Source organism: Solea solea, chromosome 9 (assembly GCF_958295425.1).
Source record: "Solea solea chromosome 9, fSolSol10.1, whole genome shotgun sequence".
Classification (NCBI taxonomy): domain Eukaryota; kingdom Metazoa; phylum Chordata; class Actinopteri; order Pleuronectiformes; family Soleidae; genus Solea; species Solea solea.
In genome coordinates, this window is record NC_081142.1 from 26,085,982 (window position 1) to 26,113,744 (window position 27,763).

The following is a 27,763-nucleotide window of genomic DNA, read 5'->3' on the forward strand; positions in this document are numbered from 1 at the left end:
ACCAAACCTGCACCAAACCTGAACCAAACCTGCACAAAACCTGCACCAAACCTGAACCAAACCTGAACCATACCTGCACCATACCTGCACCAAACCTGAACCAAACCTGCACCAAACCTGCACCAAACCTGAACCAAACCTACACCATACCTGCACCATACCTGCACCAAACCTGCACCAAACCTGAACCAAACCCCAGAGAGAACATCAGTGATTTAACAGCACACAGCAGGAGAGGTTGATCCACTCCTGCCACCATCAGTGACTTCAAACGACTTCTATTGTTACTTTAGCGTGACTTTACTCAACCTGTAGTCCACATGGAGACCAAAACATGGTCCTAATGAGGCAGAACTTCATCTCTGAGGAACCGGTTAAGTCTGAAGTAGTTTGGTTAAGGTTAAGCATGAACTGGTTATGGTTAAAGTTAGAGACAACGCTTTGTTTAGTGTGTTTAACATGAAAGGAAATCAATGCAGTGCAGCTGCTCAGACCTGTGTGTGTGCGTGCGTGCGTGCGTGTGTGTGTGTGTGTGTGTGTTGCGCTCCATCAGGACCACTGCAGACGACAGTAATGAAGCTAAAGAAGACAACAGGGACAATTAAAGGCAGGTTACACACACACACACACACACACACACACACTGCTCTCAGACAGACGTGGGTTTTACTGGTTTTTAATTGAAAGGCTGAAGTGATTACACATTCACAATCACTTCTGCTTCCTTGTCCTCAATCAATAATGACACAAAAAAACTGAAAACCTAATCAGCTTAGAGCTGTCTGTCACCACCAGACCTGTCTGTCTGTGTCACTGTGTGTGTGTGTGTGTGTGTGTGTGTAGGGAAGACATGCTTTTAGTTTACGTGACGGTGAGGATGACAGACGTTAACACGTCAGATTAATTACAGGTGAGAACCAGAAGCTGCTGCTACTGCTGCTGCTGAAGCTGCTGCTGCTGCTGCTACTGCTGCTGCTGATGCTGCTACTGCTGCTGCTGCTGCTACTACTGCTGCTGCTGAAGCTGCTGCAGAAGCTGCTGCTGCTACTGCTGCTGCTGAAGCTGCTGCAGAAGCTGAAGCTGCTGCTGCTGAAGCTGCTGCTGAAGCTTCTGCTAAAGCTGCTGCTACTGCTGCTGCTGCTACTGCTGCTGCTACTGCTGCTGCTGCTGAAGCTGCTGCCGCTGCTGAAGCGTTTTTTTTTTTTTTTACATCACTGTAACTAAGCGACAATTTGCGTTACCGGAACTATTTGGTTTCTGAAAGCTAAGAACTTGCACTTCAACTTCACCAAGTTATTGCGTATAGTGAATACACTATTTTAAGATGCAGTAAAGTGTAACGAACTGCCAGATATTGAAGGTTATTCTGGAAAACTGGGCCATTTTATGCTTAAAATAAGCAAAAGAAATTCCAGGCAGACAATTTAAGACTTATGTGTTAAAGGGTTAATCAAACTCCTGATCCAGACCTTCTTTCTGTGAGGCAACAATCCCGGCCACTGCAGCACTGAGTGCCACACTTTCACGTGTGTGTGTGTGTGTGTGTGTGTGTGTGCGCTCGTCACCAGCAGCACTCACACCTCAGGATTTACACTCAGGCCTTTTACAAGTAATGACTTTGCTCATTTTCAAAGTTGCTCTACAAAATGATTCCACCACTCTGACGCTGTCACTTTTCCCAGATTGATTTCCTTGTTTCCGGGCAGCGGCCGCCGCTTCCACCGCCGCGTAAATCAACGAGCACAGACGTTAAAAACTGGAATCTTTAAGTAAAGTGTAGTTAAAGCTCCACTCTGTGGTTTCTGCTCGTGTGACAGGCCGTCGAACTGCTGCGACGTCCTGAGGCTGCACCCTCAGGACCTGCTGAGGACGTGTCACTCACTCACTCACTCACTCACTCTCACACACACACACACACACACACACACACTCGGAGAGAAAGAAAAGAGTGTGTCCGCTCTCCAGATGGACTCTGAGTCTTTACAGGATCTGCCAGCAACAGCTTGCAGTGTGTGTGTGGAAAACAAAGATGACGGATTAAATATCATGTGGAGCGCGAGAGAGAGAGAGAGAGAGAGAGAGAGAGACAGAGAGAGAGAGAGAGAGAGGGGGAGATGATTGGCCATTATTAAGGATAAAGGAGAACATGGAGGACGATCTGCTGCTGCTGTTGTTGTTGTCAGATGATGAAGATCGTGCCTCCTCACCCTCGGCTCTTACACTACAGTGAGCAGTTTACCTTCTTTATAAAGGAGCTATGATGCAAACAAAGTGTGTTTTACCAAAGTTTCATTTCTGGATTTTGCTCCGGTCGAGTTTCTGTGTTTTATTATGAGTAAGAATTGACGTGTCATAATTATTATAATGACACGTCAGATAAAGACAGAACTACACAAAAAAAAACAGACACAAACAGGCGTCACATCCCAGCATGCCTCTCTTCTGTGACCTCTGTGACCTCTGTGACCTCTCTGCTCCGTCTATCACGGATTCTTCCTCCCTTTTCCTCTCTGTGCTGAGCGATCGCCCTCAAACACACACACACACACACACACACACACACACACACACACACACACAGGATGCTTAATGAGACCAATTAACTTATTTACAACAAGGCAAACGACTCAATTTCATTTCGCTGGGCGGAGCAGAGCGCAGGGAAACACAATGTTAGGGTTAATCAGCAGAGGCAGGTGGGCGGGGAGGAGTTTACAGAAGAAGAAGATGATGATGATGAAGATGAAGATGATATAAAAAGGCTGAGGCAACATAATCTCTGAGTGACTGAGACACTCAGCTCCAGAGTCACTGTGATGGTTAAATGTCGTGTCACAAACCAGCCTCACAAGACCAGAGAAAGTCCTCAACGTCATGATATCGAAATCACAATATTTGTGAAGATCACTCACCAAATTTCAAAATAAAAGTCCCTGTGATCTAAAATTCACAATAAAAACGTATAAATGATGCAAAATGAATCAAATAAATAAGAACATGTACAGAAAAAACTTTAAATGGTGGACCACATGAAACTGATTGGAGGTACGCATGTGGGCCACGGGCCGCAGGTTTGAAACCACAACATAACAACCACAGCTGCACAAGAAACTTCACAATGGTGTGACGCAATCACACATTCACTGTGGCTTTGTGAGCACATTAATGTTTCTTTTTAAATACTCTTGTATAAGAACACAAAGACTGAGTATAAATGTAATACTTTCATCTAAATATCAATATTGTCACAACATTGACCTGTGCATCTATATGTGTGTGTGTGTGTGTGTGTGTACACAGATCAATACGCTCATAGATCATGACTCTACACTGATAACTGAACACATGAATTCACATCAGACGTCTGCTCAGAGTCATTGATCAGCACGAGAGCGACGAGGCTGCTGCAGCAGGAACACACACACACACACACACACACACACACACACACACACACACTCTTAATTCAAGTCTTAATTCATTCATTCCTGTTTTAAACAGTATCAGCAGATCGTTCCGTCTCCAAACCACAGACAGAGACAAGCTATAAAGACGAGTCGTACCACCTTAAAAACAGCTGGCAGGGTGTGATTTAAGTGCAGGGTGTGAAGGGGTTACTGAGGAGGAGGAGGAGGACGAGGAGGAGGAGGAGGATGCTTTAATAGAGCCTGCAGCTAATTGCTCTGGTGGCATCTTAAAGTCAGTCTCCCCCAAAAGCCCTTGGAGCCTGAGCACTGCTGCTAACACAAGAGATGCTGACACAGGAGAGGAGAGGAGAGGAGAGGAGAGGAGAGGAGAAACGTGGCATGGAAGGAGAGGAAAGGAAAGGAAAGAGAAGACATGAGAAGAGAGGAGAGGAGGAGCAGGATAATAAGTGGGCAGTAAAAGAAGGAAAAGCGAGCTGGAGTTTCTCCTCACGCACCAGAAAACAAAGTGAGGCTGCCGCTGCTGTGAGTTATTCCTCAGGTCAGGAGAGAGCAGCTCGGCTACAGCCACACAAATTATCCTCCTCACCCCCCGCCTCACTCCCCCTCCTCCCCACTGCAGAGGGAGGGAGGACGGAGGGAATAATACACCCCCCAACCTAAGCCTGTCATTTCAGCTCAGCCGGTGCAGGACCAGCCCACAAAATAGAAATATCACTTTCTCTCCCCCTTGTACTCCCCCTCCCCAAAACAACTCCCCCCCTCCTCCTCTCAATCACACGAGAGGAAGTTGTAACAAAATGCAAAGAGGAGAAAGTTCAGAGGTGAGTTTTAATTTAATGTGTGAGAGCAGAACAAGTGGTTTCTGTCTGAAGAGACGACAAGCAGCTGTGGACACTGAAGCTGAAGCTTCTGAAGCTGCTGCTGAAGCTGCTGCTGAAGCTGCAACTGAAGCTTCTACTGAAGCTGCTGCTGAAGCTGCTGCTGAAGCTTCTGAAGCTGCTGCTTAAGCTTCTGAAGCTTCTACTGAATCTGCTACTGAAGCTTCTACTGAAGCTGCTGCTGAAGCTTCTACTGAAGCTGCTGCTGAAGCTTCTGAAGCTGCTGCTGAAGCTTCTACTGAAGCCGCTGCTGAAGCTTCTGAAGCTTCTACTGAAGCTTCTGAAGCTTCTACTGAAGCTACTGCTGAAGCTTCTACTGAAGCTGCTGCTGAAGCTTCTGAAGCTGCTGCTGAAGCTGCTACTGAAGCTTCTACTGAAGCCGCTGCTGAAGCTGCTACTGAAGCTTCTACTGAAGCTGCTGCTGAAGCTGCTACTGAAGCTGCTGCTGAAGCTTCTACTGAAGCTGCTGCTAAAGCTTCTACTGAAGCTGCTGCTGAAGCTTCTACTGAAGCTGCTGCTGAAGCTTCTACTGAAGCTTCTACTGAAGCTGCTTCTGAAGCTTCTACTGAAGCTGCTGCTGAAGCTTCTACTGAAGCTTCTGAAGCTTCTACTGAAGCTGCTGCTGAAGCTTCTACTGAAGCTGCTGCTGAAGCTGCTGCTGAAGCTTCTACTGAAGCTGCTGCTGAAGCTTCTACTGAAGCTGCTGCTGAAGCTGCTGCTGAAGCTTCTACTGAAGCTGCTGCTGAAGCTGCTACTGAAGCTGAGGACCAGACAAGGACATTTTGTCTGATCCTGATGTGTGAGGGATTTTCGCGGGGTTAAGACCTGGTTTTAGGATTCAGGATTAGTCCTGAATCACAAGCACAGTCTTTAAACCCTCATACTGAGTGAGTGAGGACAAACTCCGTCAGGAGGAGGAGTGACAGAGGAGAGATCCCTCTCAGGTTTAATGTTAGTTTAAGGTCAAAGGTCAGGCATTTAGTCTGTGAGTGTCCTCACTAAGACAGCTGTACAAGAATGTGTGTGTGTGTGTGCATGTGCGTAGCAGGGACACTGACCTTGAGGACAGTCGGGAGCTGCAGTGTTGTCTGTGTGTCTGTGTGTTTGTGTATTTGTGTGTGTGTGTGTGTGGGGGGGGGGGGGGGGGGGGGTTGCGACAGCTTGCCAACCAAACCCCGGCGCTCCAACATCTGGCTCACATCTTCTTAAGACAGTGAAAGCTGGAAACCCTGCGCTGCCGCCTCCGCCTCCTCCCCCCTAAACCCCCCCCCCACACAGACTCGCACAACACACACCTGACTCTTTCACTCTTTCACTCTTTCACTCAGCTGTTGTGAGTCACATCCTCAACAGAAAGTAAAAAACAAACTAAATGTGGACGAAGACAGATCAGACACCACAGCAGGTGTTTGATGAGGGGACCTGAATAAAATCTCCCGTGACCCATCTGTGGGTCCTGACCCAGTGTTTGGGAACCACTGGACTAAATAGTAGCAAATATCAGAAGGATGAATGAAGAAAAGCCGTTTATGTAGATTATGGAGGAAAATGATGAATGAAAACATCAAACAAATCTTAATCTCAATCCCACGCCAGTGACCAGATTAATTTACCAACAAAAACACATCCACTAAAGTGATGATTCAGCTCCTTAACCAAACAAATCCTACACTAGTTAATATCTAACCCTTAACCGTGTTAGTGATGTTAGTTTATATAAATAAAAGTGACTGGACTAATCCTAATCCTAATCCTAAAACCCCTGACCCGTTCAGAGGATCAAACAAACAACTCGTTCTAAATTTAACTAGATCCTTAAGAAATGAGGTTCTGCCTCATTAGGACCAGGTTTTTAGTCTCTGTGTGTGTGTGTGGTTTTAATTGGTGAGGAGACGGTGAGTGTGTGGACGACACAGATCACTTTCATCTGCAGCACAGAGGCTTTTCCTGGATTAAGACTCTTCAGTGTGTGTGTGTGTGTGTGTGATGGGGGGGGGGGGGGCGGCCACCAAGTTATGCAGATGAGATGTTAATGAGGTAAAAAAGTGAATGAAGTCTAGAGCAGAACAAACCACACAGACAGACTGTGGGAATGAGGAGGCAGCTGCATCCTTCATTCCTTACTTCTCCTCCTCACTTTCACTCGTCCTACACTCCCTCCTTCCTACCTACCCTACCACCTTGTTCATTCCATCCTTTCTCTGTCCCTCCTTCTCTCCACCTTCTCTTGCATTCGTCTCCTTTTATTTTGTAGTTTGAAATGTTTGACGTGGACAAAAACAACGATTTACTGCAAATGTAACACGAGTGGTTTACTCCATTCATACAGAATAATACAATAATATTTACACCTTTTAAGAAGATGTCAGTAGAGGAGGCGGGGTTTAATACATCTTGAAGACAGATTAGGATTAACTCGGAAGTTTTTATTTATTTCTAATTTAACCTTTTTATTACAGTGATAATAATCAATATTTGAAGATGGAAACATAAAAAGTGCAGTGGTGACTCGTCAACAGGGGGCGCTAGAGTGTCACGAACCATGTCAGATTGAACGATAATCTGAACGTGCAGATTTAGAGATGATGTGGCGCAGAAATGTTACGTCGTGTTATAAAAGTCACTTATCTCATGCGCCTTATTTCACCTTAATCTCAGGTAAAGGGGAAAAGTGTCAGGGATTAGTGACGTAGAGTAGGAGGCGGGATTATCTTTGTGTCACTCCATATGAAGGATTTATGTGGAATAAATCAGGACTGGAAGGATTTCTGGACGTCGTCAGGCAGGTGAACGTGTGAATGTGTCCCTGCTGTAACTCCACACCTCCTCCCTCCTCCTCCTCCTCCTCCTCCTCCCCCAGAGAGGGAGGACATACTGTTTGCCAGATGCAGCAAGTACTATTTAGGAAGTGACAGCTAATAAACAATGACAAATTTATGGTGTTGCTGCAGGACAGACGGACAGAGAGAGGAGGAGGAGGAGGAGGAGGAGGAGGAGCAGGAGCAGGAGGAGGTGCTGACTGGACGCTCCGACACAAACACAGCAGGTTTATGGTCTCATCTCCACACGTCGTGCACACGTTTATGAAGCTGCTGCATTAATAAACGTGAGGGGGCGGAGCTTTGATTCTCTGCAGCGCGTTCACTTATTCACACGTTCACTCACTCACAGTTGAACTCAACTTTTCTCTGATTTACAGCCACATCAGAGTTAAAGGTGCAGTGCACAGTTTAACGACAGATATCTTTACATTAAATCCTTTAAATCAACGTCTCTGTTTACATCAGAGGTTCTCTATAATATTTAAACAATTAATAAAGTATTCTGATTGTGATTATCATATATTTAGCTAATCTAAAACAAACTACTTTCCACATTTTTGAAATATAACTTTACTCTCTCATCGTCTATTCTGACTGTATATTCTGTTTTTATTTGTCTTTATTTATAAAGAGCGAAAGCCACAAGATGATTCACTGAACTTTGTATAATGATAATAAATAATTCTGAAAACAAATAATACAAAAAAACTGGTTCTGTAAAAAAAACATTTGGATAAAGAAATTATAATTTTAGTGATATAATTTAGTGACTTTAGGAAACATAGAGCCAAAAATGTGTCACTTGTCATAATTGGCTGATTAATAAATGATAATTGGCAAATGTTGGAACTTTTATTTGTGTACCAGCACTTTGATTATTTGTCAAATTCTTAATTATGAATGTGAATAATCATTTTTCGAGGAAGAGTTTTTATGTTTTTTTAAGTTTAGTTTTCTTCATCAAAGATTTTCTGCCGTGTTTGTGTGTGTCCTGAAGGAAAAGCAGAATACAAAGAACCCTTTTCCCCAGTTTTCCTTTCACCTCAACCCGTCTTGGCAGACGCCGCACACTGTGTGAACTCTGCTCTGTAAACATGGTGAAGACATCGTCCTGAAACATCGCGACATCAACGACTGTCAAACAACGCTGACGAGTCGTGAGTGAGAGAGAGACTATAGAAGGAGCATGTCAGTACATTTTAGAGGACACAGCCGAGTGTTTTGACAGTATTAGCTTATGACTCCTCCTCCTCCTCCTCCTCCTCCTCCTCCCTCCCTCACCCATCCACTCTCTCTCCTCTCTGCACCCTTGAAAGCCTGCGGTGACCCAGGAGGTGTAAAAAAAAGAAGCGGGGCGGCCAAATGAATTGCCCGGGCTCTGAAAAAACCTCTGCGAGCCATTACAGCGAGGAGCTGCTCGCCGTACCTGTGCTGAGTCAGCAGTCTCACTCACTCTATCCGTCTAATGGACAGCACGGAGATTTAATTAGCAGGAAGCCACGGAGCGGGTTATAGGGGGGGGGGGGGGGGTGCCTGTGTGTGTCTGTGTGTGTGTGTGTGTGTGTGTGTCTGTGTGTGCGTGTGTGTGTGTGAGAGAGGGAGAGGTAGCGGCAAAGGGACGATCTCATATCTGTGTGTGTGGTCACTGAGTGGTCGACCCCTGCTGCCGCCGTCTGGAAACCCCGTGTATCAGATCTATACTCTTATCATCAGAGTCCTATGTGTTTGTCTGTTTGTCCTACACAACCACACAAAGGGGGGGGGGCGGGCCTGTGGTAAGGTCATCGGGGTCAAACTGTCTCACTGTGAGAGTTTGTCCTCAGTGATGAAGACGACCAGGTCAAGATTAGTTTGACCCTTGACCTTTAAGAAATGACAAACATGATGTGTTTAAAGGTGCAGTACGTAACTTTTGTTGTTCTTCATGAACAGAAACAAAGTAAATGTGATTTGTTTGATGTCAAGGAAAACTATGTCCTCGTTTCCTCTCCTCTGTCCTCTCCTCTGTTCCCTCACACAGTGACTGCATTGTAACAGGATTATGTTTTGATTTAAATAGAAAGAGTAAGAACAGCAAGTTAACACACACACACACACACACACACACACACACACACAGAGGACAGGAGAGAGTGGACGTCTCCTCCTCTTCCTTTCACCACAACCTGTCTTGGCAGATGTCCATGAGACGTTTACTGATGATTCGTCACCGTTTTCAGACATTAAACTACGTAAGGCATCTTAGAAATCCCCAGAGCCAAAGCAGAAAGAGAATTTGACTCGTAACTGGAGAGTTGCCGGTTTGAATCCTGAGCAGGTCAAGGGCTGGAGTTCCTATGAGCAAGGCTAACGAACCAACCAAACAAGGTAACGACAAATAAAACAACTTCTCCACACATCAGTCACCTCCTCAGACCTCTGACCACCTGACACGGTGGTGTAGTGGTTATCACTCTTGCCTCGCAGCAAGACGGTGCTGGGTTTGATTCCCGTGCTCTAACCTTGGACACGTTTGGTCAGGAAAGTGTGGACTGACTTCCTGTTGTATGAAGACAATAAAGAGGCTTCTGTGTTTTCTGCCTCAGCGCTCGGAGCTGAAAGTTCGACTTTAAAGAACAAAAGAGAGAACCAGAGAAGCTGCAGGAACACGGGGAACTTTTGATTGGTTGTTTTTGGCTCCACAAAGGTGAAACGTCAACTTGAAACATGGAATATCAGAGCGGAGAGCGCAGAGTAATGGCTAACAACATAAACCTGCAGTGGCTGTGAGAGAAGTGAAGCTTTTTTTCTTCTTCAGATTCAACCTGGAGCTCAGGAGTAAAAACTCGGAGTAATTTAAAAACATCGTATCTTCATGATTATGATTTTATTCTTCTCTTCTAATCAAAACTGTCCAAATATGGACAAAAATTCAGGAAGTGTACTGAAAAAAGAATATGGTCGTCTTTCCTCGTGTGATATGATAATGGACACACATGCATCACGATGTCTCTTCACTCTCTTCACTCTTCAGTTCTCTTCATCACGATGTCTTCACTGAGACATCGTGATGCATCGTTATATGATTGTCTCGTCATATATTGATTATCACAGAATCATTGTATCGTGGATCATGTATCACATATTCTATGGCCCGCCCCTAATGTTGCAGCTAAAACGTTCCTCAACGATAATTTCCCCTTTTCTTACTGTGAATAATGAATGTGCATCATTTAAATTAATTTAAAAAGAATCACTGCACTGCTATAGTTATTTTACCGACATTTACTCTGCAAACTTTTTATTTTTTAAACCAAACATACTGTAAATACTGAATTCAGCTGTTTGGACAATCATACAGAGACATTTTGGACAAAGCAAGGACAATAAAGATATGTTTTGACTTTGAGTTCAGTGTGGTAGAACTTGACTGACCTGCACAGACCTCAATCTGACCTTTAACCCTCATCCAGCACCTTTGGACGGAACCTTCTCGTCACTGCTGAACAGACACTATTGACCACAGAGACATTTCAGTATAGTGTTCACAGAAGCTGAGTTTGAATACGTCATTATGTAGAATGTCAGTTAAAGATCAATTCTGTTCACGATTTTTCACAATAAAAGCTCTGAATTCTGGATGAAATTTTTGTGAAGAACGAACGAAGCAAATCATTTAAACCACTGCTCTATCATGTGTAACACACACACACACACACACACACAGATTTTTCTTTTGTAAAGTTTTCCTTCCCGACCGCAGCAGCAGCGTCTGCAGCAGCAGCAGCGTCGTCTGCAGCAGCAGCAGCGTATGCAGCAGTAGCAGTGTCTGCAGCAGCAGCAGCAGCAGTGTCGTCTGCAGAAGCAGCAACGTCGTCTGCAGCAGCAGCAGCGTATGCAGCAGTAGCAGCGTCTGCAGCAGCAGCAGTGTCGTCTGCAGAAGCAGCAGCAGCAGTAGTGTCTGCAGCAGCAGCAGCAGCAGCAGCATCAGCAGCAGCAGTGTCTGCAGCAGCAGCAGCATCAGCAGCAGCAGTGTCTGCAGCAGCAGCAGCAGCTCTGTGCAGATAAACAGCCAGGGATTCAGCGCCTGCCAGAGCCTTGTGGCTTGGCACACCGCGCCGCCACAGCCTCATTATCCTGCCCGCTCTACTTAATTCACCACCAACACCCAACCCCCCCCCCCCCCCCCCACACACACACACACACACACACACACACACACAACCGCATCCCAAACCAACACTCACTCACTCACACACACACACACACGTGTGACTGAGGGCAGCGCTGCAGAGAAACACTTCAATAATTCAGTTTAAAAAAAACTCCACCTCCGCTAATCCTTCATGTGTCAATAATTAAAAATGAACATCTGATGGTGTGGACTGCACACACACACACACACACACACACACACACACACACACACACACACACACACAGGGGAAACAACAACAACAAAAGAGGAGTCCTGCTCCCACAGAAGGAGCTCTTTGTGTTCTTCACCTCCTGGACTCAGGCCAGAGAGTCGCACACATTTTCCTCAAATATGCAAAGAGCTCAAACCTCCGGCTGCAGTTAAAGCTCTCTCTGTCTCTCTCTGTCTCTCTCCCTCTGTCTGTCTGTCTCTCTCTCCTTCTCTGGTTGACCCACTGATGACCATCACAGAGGAGGCTCAGAGAACCTCCTCCTCCTCCTCCTCCTCCTCCTCCTGCACCTTGTTGCTCTAAATTCTCCTCCGTCCTCTCCGTCCACAGAGCAAAGAAATCCTCACATGTTTGTGTTGAGAATATTGTGAGAACACAGATGCTGGGTCTGGTTTCTCAGGTTCTGGTCCAGGTCTCACGCAGAGCGGCGTCGTGGTCCTGCCAAACACCTCACATGGAAAACTGCTGAATATTCAGGATTCTCTAATTAATCAAGTCATCATCACATTCCTCTCAACCTCCAAATGCACTTTTGACGAGGACTCAGAGACTTTAAATCTTAAAATATCTACACAAAAAAAAAACTTAAATATCTGACAAATATCCCAAAGATTTGAATCAATAAGAGACGTTCATGTAAAAAGGATCAGGAATATTTTTTAAAATGTGTGAAAATAGTCTTAAATATCTACTTTGTTTTTAGCAAATAACTATAAATATAACTGTAAAATTTGGCAAAACTATTTTAGTTTTATAATTTATTTTAAAATATGTAAAATACCGGGAGACAGAAAAATCATAAAAAAAAGTATCTCAAATATTTACTTTTAAAGCAAATAATTACAAATATACTTGTAAAGTACATAAAATAATTATTTTCTTCAATAATTTCTCGTGTGAAATCCACAAAACTATTAAAAAATATCAGCAAAGAGAAAATCTGTGTGTATTTACTGTATATCTGTTAACAACTTAAAACGCTGTAAAATATCACGCCAAAAATGCAAAACATTGGAAAAATACCAGAAAATATCACAAAGATTTTAAAATGTGGCAAAAAAATAATCAATATGTGAAAATACTCCCAAATATCTACTTTTAAAACAAATAATTACAAATATAAATTATAATAAAAGCAAATTTATAACGTTAGGAAAAATTTTACTGAAACTTAAGTAAATGTCTTAAAATATTTAAGTTAAATATTTGACCTTTGTGTTTTTAGTGTTTATAGAATGTGGACATGAAGCATCCTATCATTCAGAAGCTCAGTGTCAATGCTCTGACCTCCTCCTCCCCCTCCTCTCCTCCTCCCCCCCCACTCCTGTCTTCAGCAGACATGTTCTCATGTTCAGTCACACCTTTAAAAAGGGGCTGGTTTTTCGGATTAGGATTATAGTCAAGTTTTTTGTGTGTAGTCTTTGTATTTGCTGCCTCTTTATGACGTTTTTCTGTCTTAAACACTGACCTTGTCAGGTCAGTGTTTAAAAAAAACCTGGTCCTAATGCTTCTGAGGAACTGGTCAGGTTTAGGACTAAGATTTGAATTGTGCTTAAATTAAAAATAGTAATAAAGTTTTGTTAAATCTGTCCAATTCAATGAATTGTCCTTAAAAGAACAACTGGACGAACTTGTCCAAGTGTGAACTTGTGTTGATGTCTTTGTGAGGAAATTTTTCAGGTTAAGACCTGGTTTTAGCGTCCATAATGTGTCCTCACTCAAACATGAAAACAGGTGTGTGTGTGTGTGTGGTTTATGGGATTTTCTTTGGCTCTCGGTTCTTCTCACTAAGACTTTCAAGATGTACAGACAGAAACAGTCGATCACAGATTCAGTGAAAGATGATCAAAAGTGAAGCGGATTTGTGACCTGAGAAGATCAGACCTCAGCTTTAGATCCTGAGAAGATCAGACCTCAACTGTAGATCTGAGAAGATCAGACCTCAACTGTAGACCTGAGAAGATCAGACCTCAACTGTAGACCTGAGAAGATCAGACCTCAACTGTAGACCTGAGAAGATCAGACCTCAGATGTAGACCTGAGAAGATCAGACCTCAACTGTAGACCTGAGAAGAATGTAGACCTGAGAAGGTCAGACCTCAGCTGTAGACCTGAGAAGCTCAGACCTCAGCTATAGACCTGAGAAGATCAGGCCTCAACTTTAGACCTAAGAAGATCCGACCTCAGCTGTAGACCTGAGAAGATCAGACCCCAGCTGTAGATCTGAGAAGATCAGACCCCAGCTGTAGACCTGAGAAGCTCAGACCTCAGCTGTAGACCTGAGAAGCTCAGACCTCAACTTTAGACCTGAGAAGATCAGACGTCAGCTGTAGACCTGAGAAGATCAGACCTCAGCTGTAGACCTGAGAAGCTCAGACCTCAACGTTAGACCTGAGAAGCTCAGACCTCAACTTTGGACCTGAGCTCAGAGTCACTTTCATCTCTTTTTACAGCAGAAAAATCAAGAAACATGAAAGAATTTTCATCTTCAAACTGAGACACAAAGTTTTTCTGAGTTTGTGTCCTCTGTGTGAGACTGAGCGGGACCATCTGTCCCCGCACCAACACAAACTTTTAAAGAGATATTTCAGCAAAGTTTAAATGTTGGTGATTAAAGTGTGAGGTGGAAACATGACAACGTCTCCAGGATTATGAGTCCAAACAAACACACAACTACATTTCCCATCATTCAGTGCAATCATCAGGTCAACTGTCACAGAACCATGAGGAGCCGACACAAGAACACACGTGTAAAATGAGTGGAATGACCCTTTAAAAAGGAACAGTCTATAGACTGGATTTTAAACTGTTGATAAAAACCTCAGACTCTGTTCTGTTGGCACAGAGACGGCAGAGTCTGGACCCTGGTGGGGTCTCGGGTGAGAGGGTTCCTGTTGCTAAGGACGACGCGCCGGTCCTTAGCAACAGAGACAGTTATTCTCAGCAGCTGGCACAACACAAGCAGCAGCAGCAGCAGCGCGGCTGCATTCCTGCAGGACAACCTGCTCAGAAAAGACGGTGAGTTTGACCTTTAGAGGAGAAGTGACGATGGTGAAGATGAAGAAGAAGAGTAAAAACAACAACGCCATGGTTTTTAAAGTCAAGAAAACAATGAAAGACAGGAAACACGATCACTTACTTCCTGTTTCTGTGATTTAAAAAATGAACCAACAACTTTGTCTGAAGTCTGATGACAATGATTTTCTTTTGAAATGATCAAAAATGTAGAATTAAATTAGACGATCTGTTTTTACAAATCATTATATAAATGTTTTAGACGCACAGTCAGCAGCTGTTTGTGTGCAACACTCAAAAGACAACACAGACACACAACTAACCAACAGACCAGATACACAACTAACCAACAGACCAGACACACAACTAACCAACAGACCAGATACACAACTAACCACCTGACCAGACACACAACTAACCAACAGACCAGACACACAACTAACCAACAGACCAGACACACAACTAACCAACAGACCAGATACACAACTAACCAACCGACCAGACACACAACTAACCAACCGACCAGGCACACACTAACCAACCGACTAGGCACACAACTAACCAACCGACCGACCAGACACACAACTAACCAACCGACCGACCAGACACACAACTAACCAACCAACCAGGCACACAACTAACCAACCAACCAGATACACAACTAACCAACCAACCAGTCACACAACTAACCAACCGACCAGATACACAACTAACCAACCGACCAGATACACAACTAACCAACCAACCAGTCACACACTAACCAACCAACCAGACACACACTAACCAACCGACCAGACACACAACTAACCAACCAACCAGGCACACAACTAACCAACCTACCAGACACATAACTAACCAACCAACCAGACACATAACTGACCAACCAACCAGTCACACAACTAACCAACCGACCAGATACACAACTAACCAACCGACCAGTCACACAACTAACCAACCGACCAGTCACACAACTAGCCAACCAACCAGACACACAACTAACCAACCAACCAGACACACAGCTAACCAACCAGTCACACAACTAACCAACCGACCAGACACACATCTAACCAACCAACCAGTCACACAACTAACCAACTGATCAGACACACAACTAACCAACCAACCAGTCACACAACTAACCAACTGATCAGACACACAACTAACCAACCAACCAGTCACACAACTAACCAACCGACCAGACACACAACTACTCAAGCACTCACTGTTTTTAACGTCATCTGTGGTTTTATTGTGAAAAACTTCATTTGTTCAGTCTGTGTGTGTGTGTGTGTGAGTGAGAGAGAGGGAGAGAGAGAGAGTGTGTGTGTGTGTGTGTGTGTGTGAGTGAGAGAGAGAGAGTGTGTGTGTGGGTTAGTAGTGGTTGGGGGGTAGTTCCCGTGGTTACAGCGTGTACTTCAGGAACCACAGCAGAGTCTGTGGTTTTTACGCCATGTTCAACATAAACAGCTCCACATGACGAGAGAGGAACAGCAGACATGAGGAGGAGGAGGAGAAATGTGAAGAGTGTAAACCATCAGTGATAGAAGCTGGTACCTTCTATCACTGATGGTACACACACCACACTCCTCTGTTCAACACGTGTGTTAAATGATCTACAGTTGGACATAATTGTTGCTTTGACGTCGCACTCGTGACTTTTCAGTGACGACACTCTCTGACCAATCAGAGACCTGCAGTCTGATGACATCACAGTTTAGTACGGGCTCAGCTGAACCTCGTCAGGTTCTGTCACTGACGGAGGAGAAAGAAAACATGTTGAGTCTGGAACTGTGTTGTGGTGAAAGCAGCAAATATTTGCTCCAAAAAAGGTCAGAAATTGTTGTTGAGTGATTCTTCAGTCACACACACACACACACACACAGACACACACTCACAGTATCAAACCTCTGCAGCGTCGTATGATGTGACAGAAAGATAAATTTCCCGCAGACATTCTGTAGGTTTTTCGAGCGGTGACTCGTTATCACGGCGACACATTCTCCACATCCTCCAATTGTGCTGCAGACGGAGTTTCCTCCAGAAACAAGTGAGGTCACCGCTCTGACCAATCACAGAGCAGCGGGCGGCGGCATGAGTCTGTGATTCTCTGAGAAAACTCCGCTCACAGTGATAATCATATAAACAATAATCAATATTTAAGTATAAACGTCAAATAAAAGTGTGTGTGAGTGGGAACTCTGGCCCAGTAAAGCTGCAGTCATGTGACCTGCAGTCATGTGACCTGTTGACAAACTGCTGTTTGTTGCTACACATCACCATGTTACACAAACATCCCAGAATAACTGACCTCTCGCCCCAGTTATTCCCAGACAACGATGTAAAAATCATCCACTCATTATTCCAACAGGGTCTGATGTGCTTCTAGTCTGTACATGTGAAAACATTTTTGAATAAACATCTGAATTTCAGATAAAAACAAATGCTTGTTTATAAAAAAGTTTCTGTTTCAATCTCTTTAAAAACAAACAAACAAAACAAATGATTTATCAATGATTTCATTTATAAAAACAAATCTTTCCACTCCAACGTCTTTGTCAAACTCACTGACCAGTAGGGGGCCAGTCAAGAAATGTCACAACTTTTCAGTAATAAAATTTCAGAATTTCAAAATAAAAGTTTCTGTGTTCATGTGGAAAAATAAACAGTTCACAATAAAAGTTTATGATTCAAAATTAATCAAAACATACAAACAAATAAACTAAATTATAACCTGACATTAAGGGGCGGGGCCACAAGTTTGAGACTGTTGCATCTATTACCACAAGGCGGCAGCAGCATCAAACTTCATTTACGAGGTTATGATCTGACTGAATTTTGAAGGAATTAAGAGTTAAAAAAACCACATTTTCACATTTTGTGTTCCCACTAGCCGCCCTGACTGACTCCGCTCTCACCTTGCTCTGATCTGTTACCATAGCAACCATGGTAGCATCCAAAAGTGTGTTTTCTTTCTATCTTCCTTTAAGGGCCAGTTGCTGCGACACCTACTGGCTAACAGGAAGTGGAACTTCATGAATCTTTCAGGCTGTGGTTTATATTTGTTTTATACTCTGACATAACATTATTCATGGTGTCTCTCTAGCGCCACACAATGGCAACACAATATTCTTCACTGTTTTCTTTTTAACTCTTTAAATATTTTAGTTTGCAGCAGAAACTTTAAAAACCTGTGAGTTTAAGAGTAAATTAGAAAAACAGGGAGGTGAAAACAGAAGAAGAAGAAGTGAAGCTGAATCATCTGTTTTACAAAACTGCTGCTGCTGCTGCAACTGATGCTGCTGCTGTTACTGCTGCTGCTGCTGTTACTGCTGCTGCAACTGATGCTGCTGCTGTTACTGCTGCTGCTGCAACTGATGCTGCTGCTGCTGTTACTGATGTTGCTGCAGCTGCTGCTGCTGCTGCTGTTACTGCTGCTGTTACTGATGCTGCTGCTGTTGCTGTTACTGCTGCTGCTGCTGTTGCTGCTGCTGTTACTGCTGCTGCTGCAGAGTGAAAAAACTTTTTATGACTCCATCTCTGTAATTGTGTTTAATTGACTTCACATAAATATGATCTCATCTGCAGTAAATGTGAACATCTTTATTTCAGCCTGTGACGATTCTAAATCACACACGTCAGCGACGCCACCTTTCCCCACCTTTTGTTCCTGAACAGCCACACAAGCCCCGCCCACTACTGCTACAGCCACACCCCCTCCACTCTGTGCAAGTGTGTGTGTGCATGACTGCCTGCTAATGGGGTAATGGTGTGTGTGTGAGTGTGTTTATCCTAGAGGTTAAACGGCTGGTGATAGGGGTCACGACCTTGACGACTTGACCTCTGACCTTTCAGCACGTGTCACGCGTCTGTGTGAAAGTGACACCCGCCGCCAACGGCATGAGCCGGCTCGTAAATCACTGAGGGGAGGGATTTAGGGGGGTGACCTTTGACCCTGCCACTTATTCCTGAGGCCACACACACACACACACAGCAGACAGCTAATGCTCAGATGTAAGAATGGAGGGTTTACGGCCTCAGTGTGTGTGTGTGTGTTTTCTTGTATTTGTGACCTCTTGAGGACCTCTGTCATAAACACTGATCTCATCAGGACCAGAAGTCCTCATGGAGACCAAAAACCTGGTCCTAATGAGGCAGAACCTCATTTCTAGGGATAAAAGCTTTGTTTAGTCCTGAGAAGAGTCACTGTGCAGACCTGTGTGTGTGTGTGTGTGTGTGTGCGTGTGTGTGTAAGTGTGTGCATTTGAAAAGCTCCACCTGTTTGTCAGTCAGCAGGGACTTCCTGTGCAGCTGTCTGCTGTACTTCCTGTGGTAGCGGAGCACTGTGGAGTTCAGTGTTCACGTTCAAACCTGCAGCAAACGTTTCCTCTCGTGTCGATTCCTCAATTACAACGCGACAGAGTTTCACTGACTGAGAGAAATCATGGAAATACACAAAACTGTAAACTAACGTGGCAAGATTTCAGACAAAAAGATGATTCATGTCATGATTTTGGTCCACGAAGGACATTATTAAGGATTATTTTAAGGATATATTAAGGATAATTATTTTTCTAATCTGTGGATTATTTCCTCAGTTAATAAAGTCATTGTTTGTTCTGTAAAATGTCAGAAAATGTGGAAAAAGTTGGATCAAACGTGGAAATAATGTTTTCAAATGTCTTTCTTTAGAAGGAAAATATTCACATTTAAGAAGTAAAAAAAAATCGGAGAAAATTCTAATTATAAAAACATTTAATAATCAATGAATCGAATAATTGCTGCAGCCCTGATTAGATGTAGGTGGTGATCCAGGATTTTCTCTGACACAATAGTGCTTTATTAAATTAAAGGCAATAAATAATAAACATTTAAGCCTTTTCACATCTATGAGTGTAAAATATAAACTAGAAGTTTGAATATTCAGATCATAAATAATTGTATTGACACTGTGAGACACTGCTCAGCCTTGGCAGAGGTCTCCAGTTTCCTTAATTAAATTTAAGTCAAATCATTTTTTTATTATTAAGTGCATTAAAAAGCACAGAGTGGAGCCAAAGTGCTTCAGGAACCATAGATCAAAACATTCAACATGAAGTGGACTTCAACATATAATCAGACTAACGAGGTCAAGTTTTCTGTGGCTCGAGGCAGCAGCAGAAATCTGTGAGGGACACAAACCAACAGGAGACGTGAAGACAGCGGCAGAGACGCCACAAACGTCTCTGTAAAAAGTGCACGTTCAAGTCAAAACATGAGCTAACGTCAGTGTCACCTGCACTGTGTGTGTGTGTGTGTGTGTGGAGGTGTCAGTGTCTGAAGAAGAAGAAGAAGTCAGCACAAGTGACGCTGACGAGGACGACATCCAAGACTCACGACACACGACACCAGGGAGAGGGAGGGAGGGAGGGAGGGAGGGAGGGACCGGAGAGGGAGGGAAGGGACGAGAAGGAGTCGAGGAAACAGAACAAACGCAGAGTGAACTGAAGAACAGTGAATCAAACATGTTCATTAAAAACAAATCAGCTGCATTTTTTAACTGAGTAAATAATAACCAACAACCAACAACTTAACAATTCAACAACCCAACAACCAACAACTCAACAATTCAACAACCCAACAACCAACGACTCAACAACTCAACAACCAACAACTTAACATCCCAACAACTCAACAATTCAACAACTCAACAAACAACAACTCAACAACTCAACAACCCAACAACCCAACAACTCAACAACCAACAACTTAACATCCCAACAACTCAACAATTCAACAACCCAACAACCAACAACTCAACAACTCAACAACCAACAAACCAACAATTCAACAACTCAACAACCAACAACTTAACATCCCAACAACTCAACAATTCAACAACCCAACAACCAACAACTCAACTCAACAACTCAACAACCCAACAACCAACAACTCAACAATTCAACAACCCAACAACCAACGACTCAACAACTCAATACCCAACAACTCAACAACTTAACATCCCAACAACTCAACAATTCAACAACCCAAATAACAACAACTCAACATCCCAACAACTCAACAACCAACAACTTAACATCCCAACAACTCAACAATTCAACAACCCAACAACCAACAACTCAACTCAACAACTCAACTCAACTCAACAACCAACAAACCAACAATTCAACAACTCAACAACCCAACAACCAACAACTCAACAACTCAACAACCCAACAACTCAACAACCAACAACTCAATAATTCAACAACCCAACAACCAACAACTCAACAACCAACAACTTAACATCCCAACAACCAACAACCCAACAACTCAACAACCAACAACTCAACTCAACAACCCAACAACCAACAACTCAACAACCAACAACTCAACTCAACAACTCAACAACCAACAACCAACAAACCAACAATTCAACAACCAACAATTCAACAACTCAACAACTCAACAACCAACAACTCAACAACCAACAAACCAACAATTCAACAACTCAACAACCCAACAACTCTACAACCTAACAACTCAACAAACAACAACTTTACAACCTAACAACTTAACAACCAAACAACTCAACAAACCAACATATAGAGTCACTGATTTAATTATTATTAACTCCTAAAGACAGACAGAGAGACAGACAGAGTGACAGACAGACAGGTAGAGACAGACAGACAGTCCTGAGGTCAAACTGTCGTCGTCTTATTCTTCTTCTCTTTAATCAACGCTGCTGCTCCAGAAAAGCTCTGCTGCCTTAAATAAGAAGCAGCAACGAAACCTGATCTCACTGCACTGAGACCAGCGGGGGAGAAGGGGGGAGGAGCGCTGTGGGCGTCCAAGCCTCGGCCTTCTCTCCCACTCCCCTCACTCTATTCACTTCTGAAGCTTCAGCACTTTGTTCAAACTTTTAATTTTTATTATAGAAACACAAAGAACAAAAGAAAAGTTCACAAAAAAACAAGAAAAAACAAACAAATGTGCAAACACAAGAAGAAAAAGACGATGAATACAAGAACGTTCCATTTACATGGAAGTGAAGCAACTTTTCCACGGACACAAATGACACAGTTGTACGTGTGCGACGGATTTACGGAGAAACGATGAACGGTCAAAAGCAGCAGAGTTTCTTATGTCGGGGGTTGATGAGGTTTGAACTTCCTGTTATGTTTCACATGTTTCGCTCAACTACAAATGCTGTTTTGTTTTTATAGACAAAAAGTGATTTTTCATAAAGTGATTTTTCTGCTTCTAAACGATAAAAACTTTAGTGGATTCTCCTGAAGTCGCTCTCATGTGCACAAAACCTCAAATCCTGACGACGCTCCGTCGTGACTCCAGAATATGCACTTTTTTTTTTTTTACTTTTTTTTATCTACTAAATTTGGCAAAAGAGAAAAAACCACAACTGCGACGACAAACAATCACGTTTACGCTTCTCACAACAACGAGAAACTGGTGAACATGAAAACGCAGTTTATTGAGAGAGAACTTTGTGCCAGTAATCAGAGACTTGACCACAGAGCAGCGAGCGCAGCAGCTCAGAGAGTGAAGGGAGCTCAGTGTGAAGCGGCACACACAGCTGATTACTGCGACCGCACAGTGAAAACACACACAGAAGAATGGGAGCAGTCTTTGGGCTCAGAGAGGCTTTAGTCTGCGGGAGGAAATGATTGTAATTAAGGCTCAGGGTCGCAGAGGTTTCCAGAAACGTCTGTGACAGATCACAGCTGAAGCCTCACCGCCGTGAAATCACCACTAGAACCAACTACAGGGACATCTTTGATTAATAAGAAGTCAATAAATATAAATGAATAAATAAAAACTGTACAAACGGAACAAATTCCATCCTAAAAAGATTCTTTGTGTAGAAAAGTAAAAAAAAATATCACAGCTACGATACAGAAACAGCTTAGAAATATCATTTATTCTATGATTCTGAGTTTATTTTATTTATCATGTGTTCTCATGAAGGTTGATGATGTTTATGTGTGACTGTGAAACACAGGGAGAATAAAGGGAGAATAAAGGGAGAATAAATGGAGAATAAAGGGAGAATAAAGATACTTTGAATCATCACCTTTGTAACGAGCAGATACCGTAAAAAAAAATTCACTAGATCAGATATCGGAAAGATCGGAAATCCCATGCTGCACAGTCAGGGTCAGACACCACCAAATATTATCACAATATTTAAGTCACGATACAATAACGATATGAACACGATATTTAAGCCACGATACAATAACGATATTAACACGATATTTAAGCCATAATACAATAACGATATTAACACGATATTTAAGCCACAATACAATAAAGATAATAACACAACATTTAAGCCACGATACAATAACAATATTAACGTGATAAATTAAGTCACGATACAATAACGATATTAACACGATATTTAAGTCACGATACAATAACGATATCAACGCGATAAATTAAGTCACGATACAATAACGATATTAACACGATATTTAAGTCACGATACAATAACGATATTAACACGATATTTAAGTCACGATACAATAACAATATTATCAAGTGTCACCTCTGTCAAGCCTGCACCGACACTATGGAACGTCAAAAACAACATTCTACTTTACAGACAGTTGTAACAAACAATACTGTTTACTAACTGTAGGGGGAGCAAATCCTACATCGTGTTACTTTAAGTATCAGTGGTGAAAAAGATGAACTTTTTATATATATTTTCCAGGTAAAACCTGAGAAACTGTCCTTTTTTTCCAAGAAAACTCTCAAAAACTTGGTATAAAAGTGAGTTCTGAGTGTTGACTGAATGTCTCCTGTGTGACTCTCAAAACGTTCACAAGCGCACAAATCCTTCGCCCGCAGCATCAGCGCGACATCAGGAAATGTGCCGAGCAATCACCTCAGAAATAATTGTTGTTGTTTTTTTGACAGAGCGTTGAGTTTGACTCAAAGACGAGCCAACTTCATCCCAGAAAAGATCAAATAATATCGAAAAATAATGAAACGCTGCGCTGTGCTCGGTCACACACTCGTGCTTTGCTGACCGCTGATGAAAGTGTGTCTGTCTGCAGCAGATAACGCGTCTGTCTGCGTCCCGGAGTCAAAGAGGCACAGCGGCGTCTGCTAAAGAGGAACGATGTGTGCGTTCACCCTGTCATCACACGCTGACGTGGCGCGTTAATCCTCTGTGAACGTCTGCTGTGAGACTTCTGTGAAATTAACCAGCTCATCTTTCTCTTTTTTTATATAAATGCATCATTTTTGGTGGATTTTTAAACATAAGGACATGATTCAGTTATTCTTGGATTATAGAATGACACTTTTTATAACCTGTTACAAAGCATTGTTTACATGCTGCATATATTTAACACTATAGTATTTATGTTCTTACTAAAGACCTGTATTTGCATATCTTCTATTTTATCAGCATTCTTTGTTATTTACACTTCTTCTTTCTCCTTTGCATTTTGGGTCACATGTAGTTTGTGTGTGAATATTACAGTAAAAACATCTTGAATCTTGAATATAATGATTTAAAATCAGTGAAGTGTGAGCTGACACGGACCCTGATGTTGAACGTGGATTTCAGAGCGTTAGCCGATCAAAATACAGTATTTATGCACCGAACAGATGTGAAAACATCTCTTTTGACTTGGTATAAATCCTCATTTAGAGCTGCAGTCAGTAATATCTCTGTACTGTGACAGATCTACAGCGAGCAGGGAAACGTCAACAACACTTCATCCAATCCAGAACCAGAAAGAGGCGGAGCTCTCTGCTCATGAGGTTGGACCGCCCCCTCACTTTAAGAGGAAGGCGGGACCAACAGACGAGAAATTGTCAAAAAATGTTAGGGTCAAACTCACTGATAGCAGCTTTAATAACCCAAATAATCTGCAATAATCTGACATGTTTCACTCAAAGAGCGGTTCTTGTATTTATAGAAAGGTTTTCTAAGGCTGCAACTCACGCTTATTTTCAAAATCGATGAATCGAGCACTTGTTTGGTCTGTAAAAGGTTTCAAAATGTTCAAAAAGAAGCAAAAATGATTACAGTGTGATCTATATTCACTCATTCACTCAGCACATCCATGTGCAGCAGCTTCTTCTGTCACACATTCACACGCTCACGAGCAAACAGGACACATGTGGAGCTGGGAATCGAACCCTCGACCCTCCGGAACGCTTTCGTGTGTGTTGTGATCACAGAGCTGATTGTTCAACAACAATAACACAGAACAGCAGCCGCAGCGCCTCACACACACACACATACACACACACACACACACACACACACACACCCACACAGAGAGTAAAAAAGTGGGCGGGGACTGACCTGCGTGGACAAAGTAGGCCAGGTAAAGATCCAGCTCCTTGACAGAAACTCCAATGTGATGTGGCTGCACACACAGGCTGGGGTTGGAGCACTGAGGAGACTTCACCAGCCTCTCGCCGTCAGTACTTTCGAGAGGAATCCCTTTGAATAAAATCACCATGACCAGGTCCAGCCTCCACACTTTGTCCGCCTGCCGCAGACAGTCGATCCGCCTCATCTTGCCCTTCTGGTCGGGGTTGGAGAGCACGCAGCACGGCGGCTTCTTCCCCGTCACCGTCAGCACAAAGTCCTCCCTGAACTCGGGCCGGATGTCCTTGCGCAGCTTGGCCAGCAGGCGCGACGCCCACTTCTGCTTGACCTCGGGCTTCTCGCTCAGCAGCTCGTCCTTCACGGCGCGCTCCTCCTCCTTGGACATGCGCTTCTCGTGCTTCTTGAAGTACTTCCTCTTGCGAGCCTGCAGGTTGAACCATGTGTAGGCGAAGGCCCGGACGTGAGGCAGCAGCGCTTCGATGAAAGGATGGAACTCATCCTGGAGACAGGACAGAAGACAGGAGACACACGGGTGAGACTCTGAGGGACAAACATCACACACACACACACACACACTGATTCTGATCTTCCCAATCCAGAGAAACACAGGGAGAGAAGCTCTGTGAAGAACAGCAGCAGAACATCACCATCATCTCTGTGCTGAATCTTTGGTTCTTTGGTGACTGAAGACAAACTAACGTGAGCAGATAAATGGAACCAGTTACAGACGTGACCCAGAATCTTTAAGACCAGGGTCAACGTCTCGCAAAGATCAAAAATAAAAGAAGAAACTGCAGAAAAACATCTCAGCTTTGAAGGATTGTCAGAGTTTTTATGAAGAAGCAAAAGATAAAAATAAACAAAAGGAAGTATTAGAAACAAGGACAGTAAAAATGCTGCTGCTGAAGCTGCTGCACAATGGTCAATGTTTAAGACACACACAGTGTGAAGTTACACTGCAAATATGTGTGTATATATACACACATACATGTGTTTAACAATCACGCTGTCAGTGCACAATAACATACTTCTGTGTAAATCTAATATTTTTGTTTCTTGTTTGCAGTCAGACGTTTGAGTTTGTGGCAAGACTCATTTCACTGAGTCTGTATAAACACGGACTGATGGACGGAGAGACAGGCAGAGAGACAGACAGAGACACAGACAGAGACACAGACAGAGACACAGGTAGAGAGACAGGCAGAGAGACAGACGGAGACATCTTCATGGAACATTTTCTTATTTGGATAAAATCCTCAGAGTGACTGAGCAGGACGGAGGAGGAGTTAGAGGTGGGGGGTATATTTGCCTCCTCCCCCTCCTGCCCCCCCTCCTCCTGAGCCACGTATTGAGAAAAAAAAGGCGACTATTCATAGATCAAAGACGCTCTCTCTCACACACACACAGACACACACACACACGCCGCTGACTGTGGTGGCATGTGGACAACACACACACACACAGTGTGAAGCTACACTGCAAAACTCTGCTCGCCCAAATCAAACATGGCCAAATATTTCAAAACATCCTTGAAATTTGCAGATAAAACAGAATTTATTTCCTCACAACAAAAAAATAGCATTTGAAACACAAAACAAATAATTTGTTACAGTTTACACTAATGCTAATGCTAATGCCCTGTTATTTTACTGCAAGAAGTGTTTGTTTGTTTTTTTGGCCTGTAAAGGAGAATAATCTCATTTTAAGACAGAATCAGACTTTGTGTTGCTAAGATAACAAAACAATGCTTATAACAATATAACAACATAACAATCTTAGCAAGACAAATACTGTTTTTTATGTGTTTATTTGTGTTCAGTATTAAACGTGTGTCAAATACAGACTCACAATCACAGACTTCTGCAAATATGAGAAATGATTAAAATGTCTAAGTAAACATTAGTAACATTAGTACGATTTTCTTATATTTTACTTTTTTTTCAGGTTTTTGTTTGGTTTTTTCTAGTTTTATGACATAAAATTCTTTAAAATCCTCGACAAAAACTAAATTTCCAGCTAAAATGGAATTTATTTTCTCACAACAAAAATAGCAGCAAACACTCAACACATAATTTTTTACAGCGAATATGTCAAGACTTTTACACTGCTAATGCTAATGCTAAGTCTACATTATTTCTTTATGATGCGTAGAATGAAACATAAAATTAAACTGATTTAGTAGTTTTATATTTGTGAGTGATTTGTTTTCACTTATTGTAACCAAGTTTTACAGTGTTTACAAACCAAATGAACCTTTCACTTGATTTAAACATCAATAATTGATGATTTCTTCACGCAAAAAACTTTTTATTTTTGTATAAATTCTCCATTTCATTGGACGAGTTTTAATTTGAAATCTTAAATAATCACAGGATGTTTAATTCAATCTGATGAAAAACTGATGATAAAAACTCTTTTTCTTTCTGACTTTTCTCTAAAATAAAGCTTTTGTCAGGGACTTTTTTCAGAGGCGGATTAATCAACGTTTGGTTCTCTGCGATTATTTGTGGCAGCAAGACGACGATGACGCCGCGGGTGGGATTTAATTCTAATTCTGTGTGTGTGTTTCCTCAAATGGGTAAATGTTGTTTCTGAGAAACAGAGGAGTCAGATATATTTATACACACACACACACACACACACACACATTTAGATGATCTAAACATAACCACAATTCAAATCTTAGTCCTAAATTTAACTGGTTCTTAACAGTTCTGCTTCATTAGAACCAGGTTTCAGTCTCCATGAGGACGACTGGTCCTGACAGGGTTAGTGTTTATGACAGAAAGCGTCTTAAAGAGACAACAAATATAAGTTCAGACTAAAATGAATGGATATAAAACCCAACAACAACCAT

The 27,763-nt window shown here is 42.7% G+C and overlaps 1 protein-coding gene across 1 annotated transcript in view; it reads right to left on the reverse strand.

Annotated features, from left to right (window-relative positions):
* The window catches only part of nfia (nuclear factor I/A), a 105,939-nt gene that overhangs the window by 71,054 nt on the left and 7,122 nt on the right, over positions 1 to 27,763 (reverse strand). The window contains 1 exon segment of the mRNA XM_058638717.1: positions 24,877 to 25,405. Coding sequence (XP_058494700.1) covers positions 24,877 to 25,405 — 529 coding nt within the window.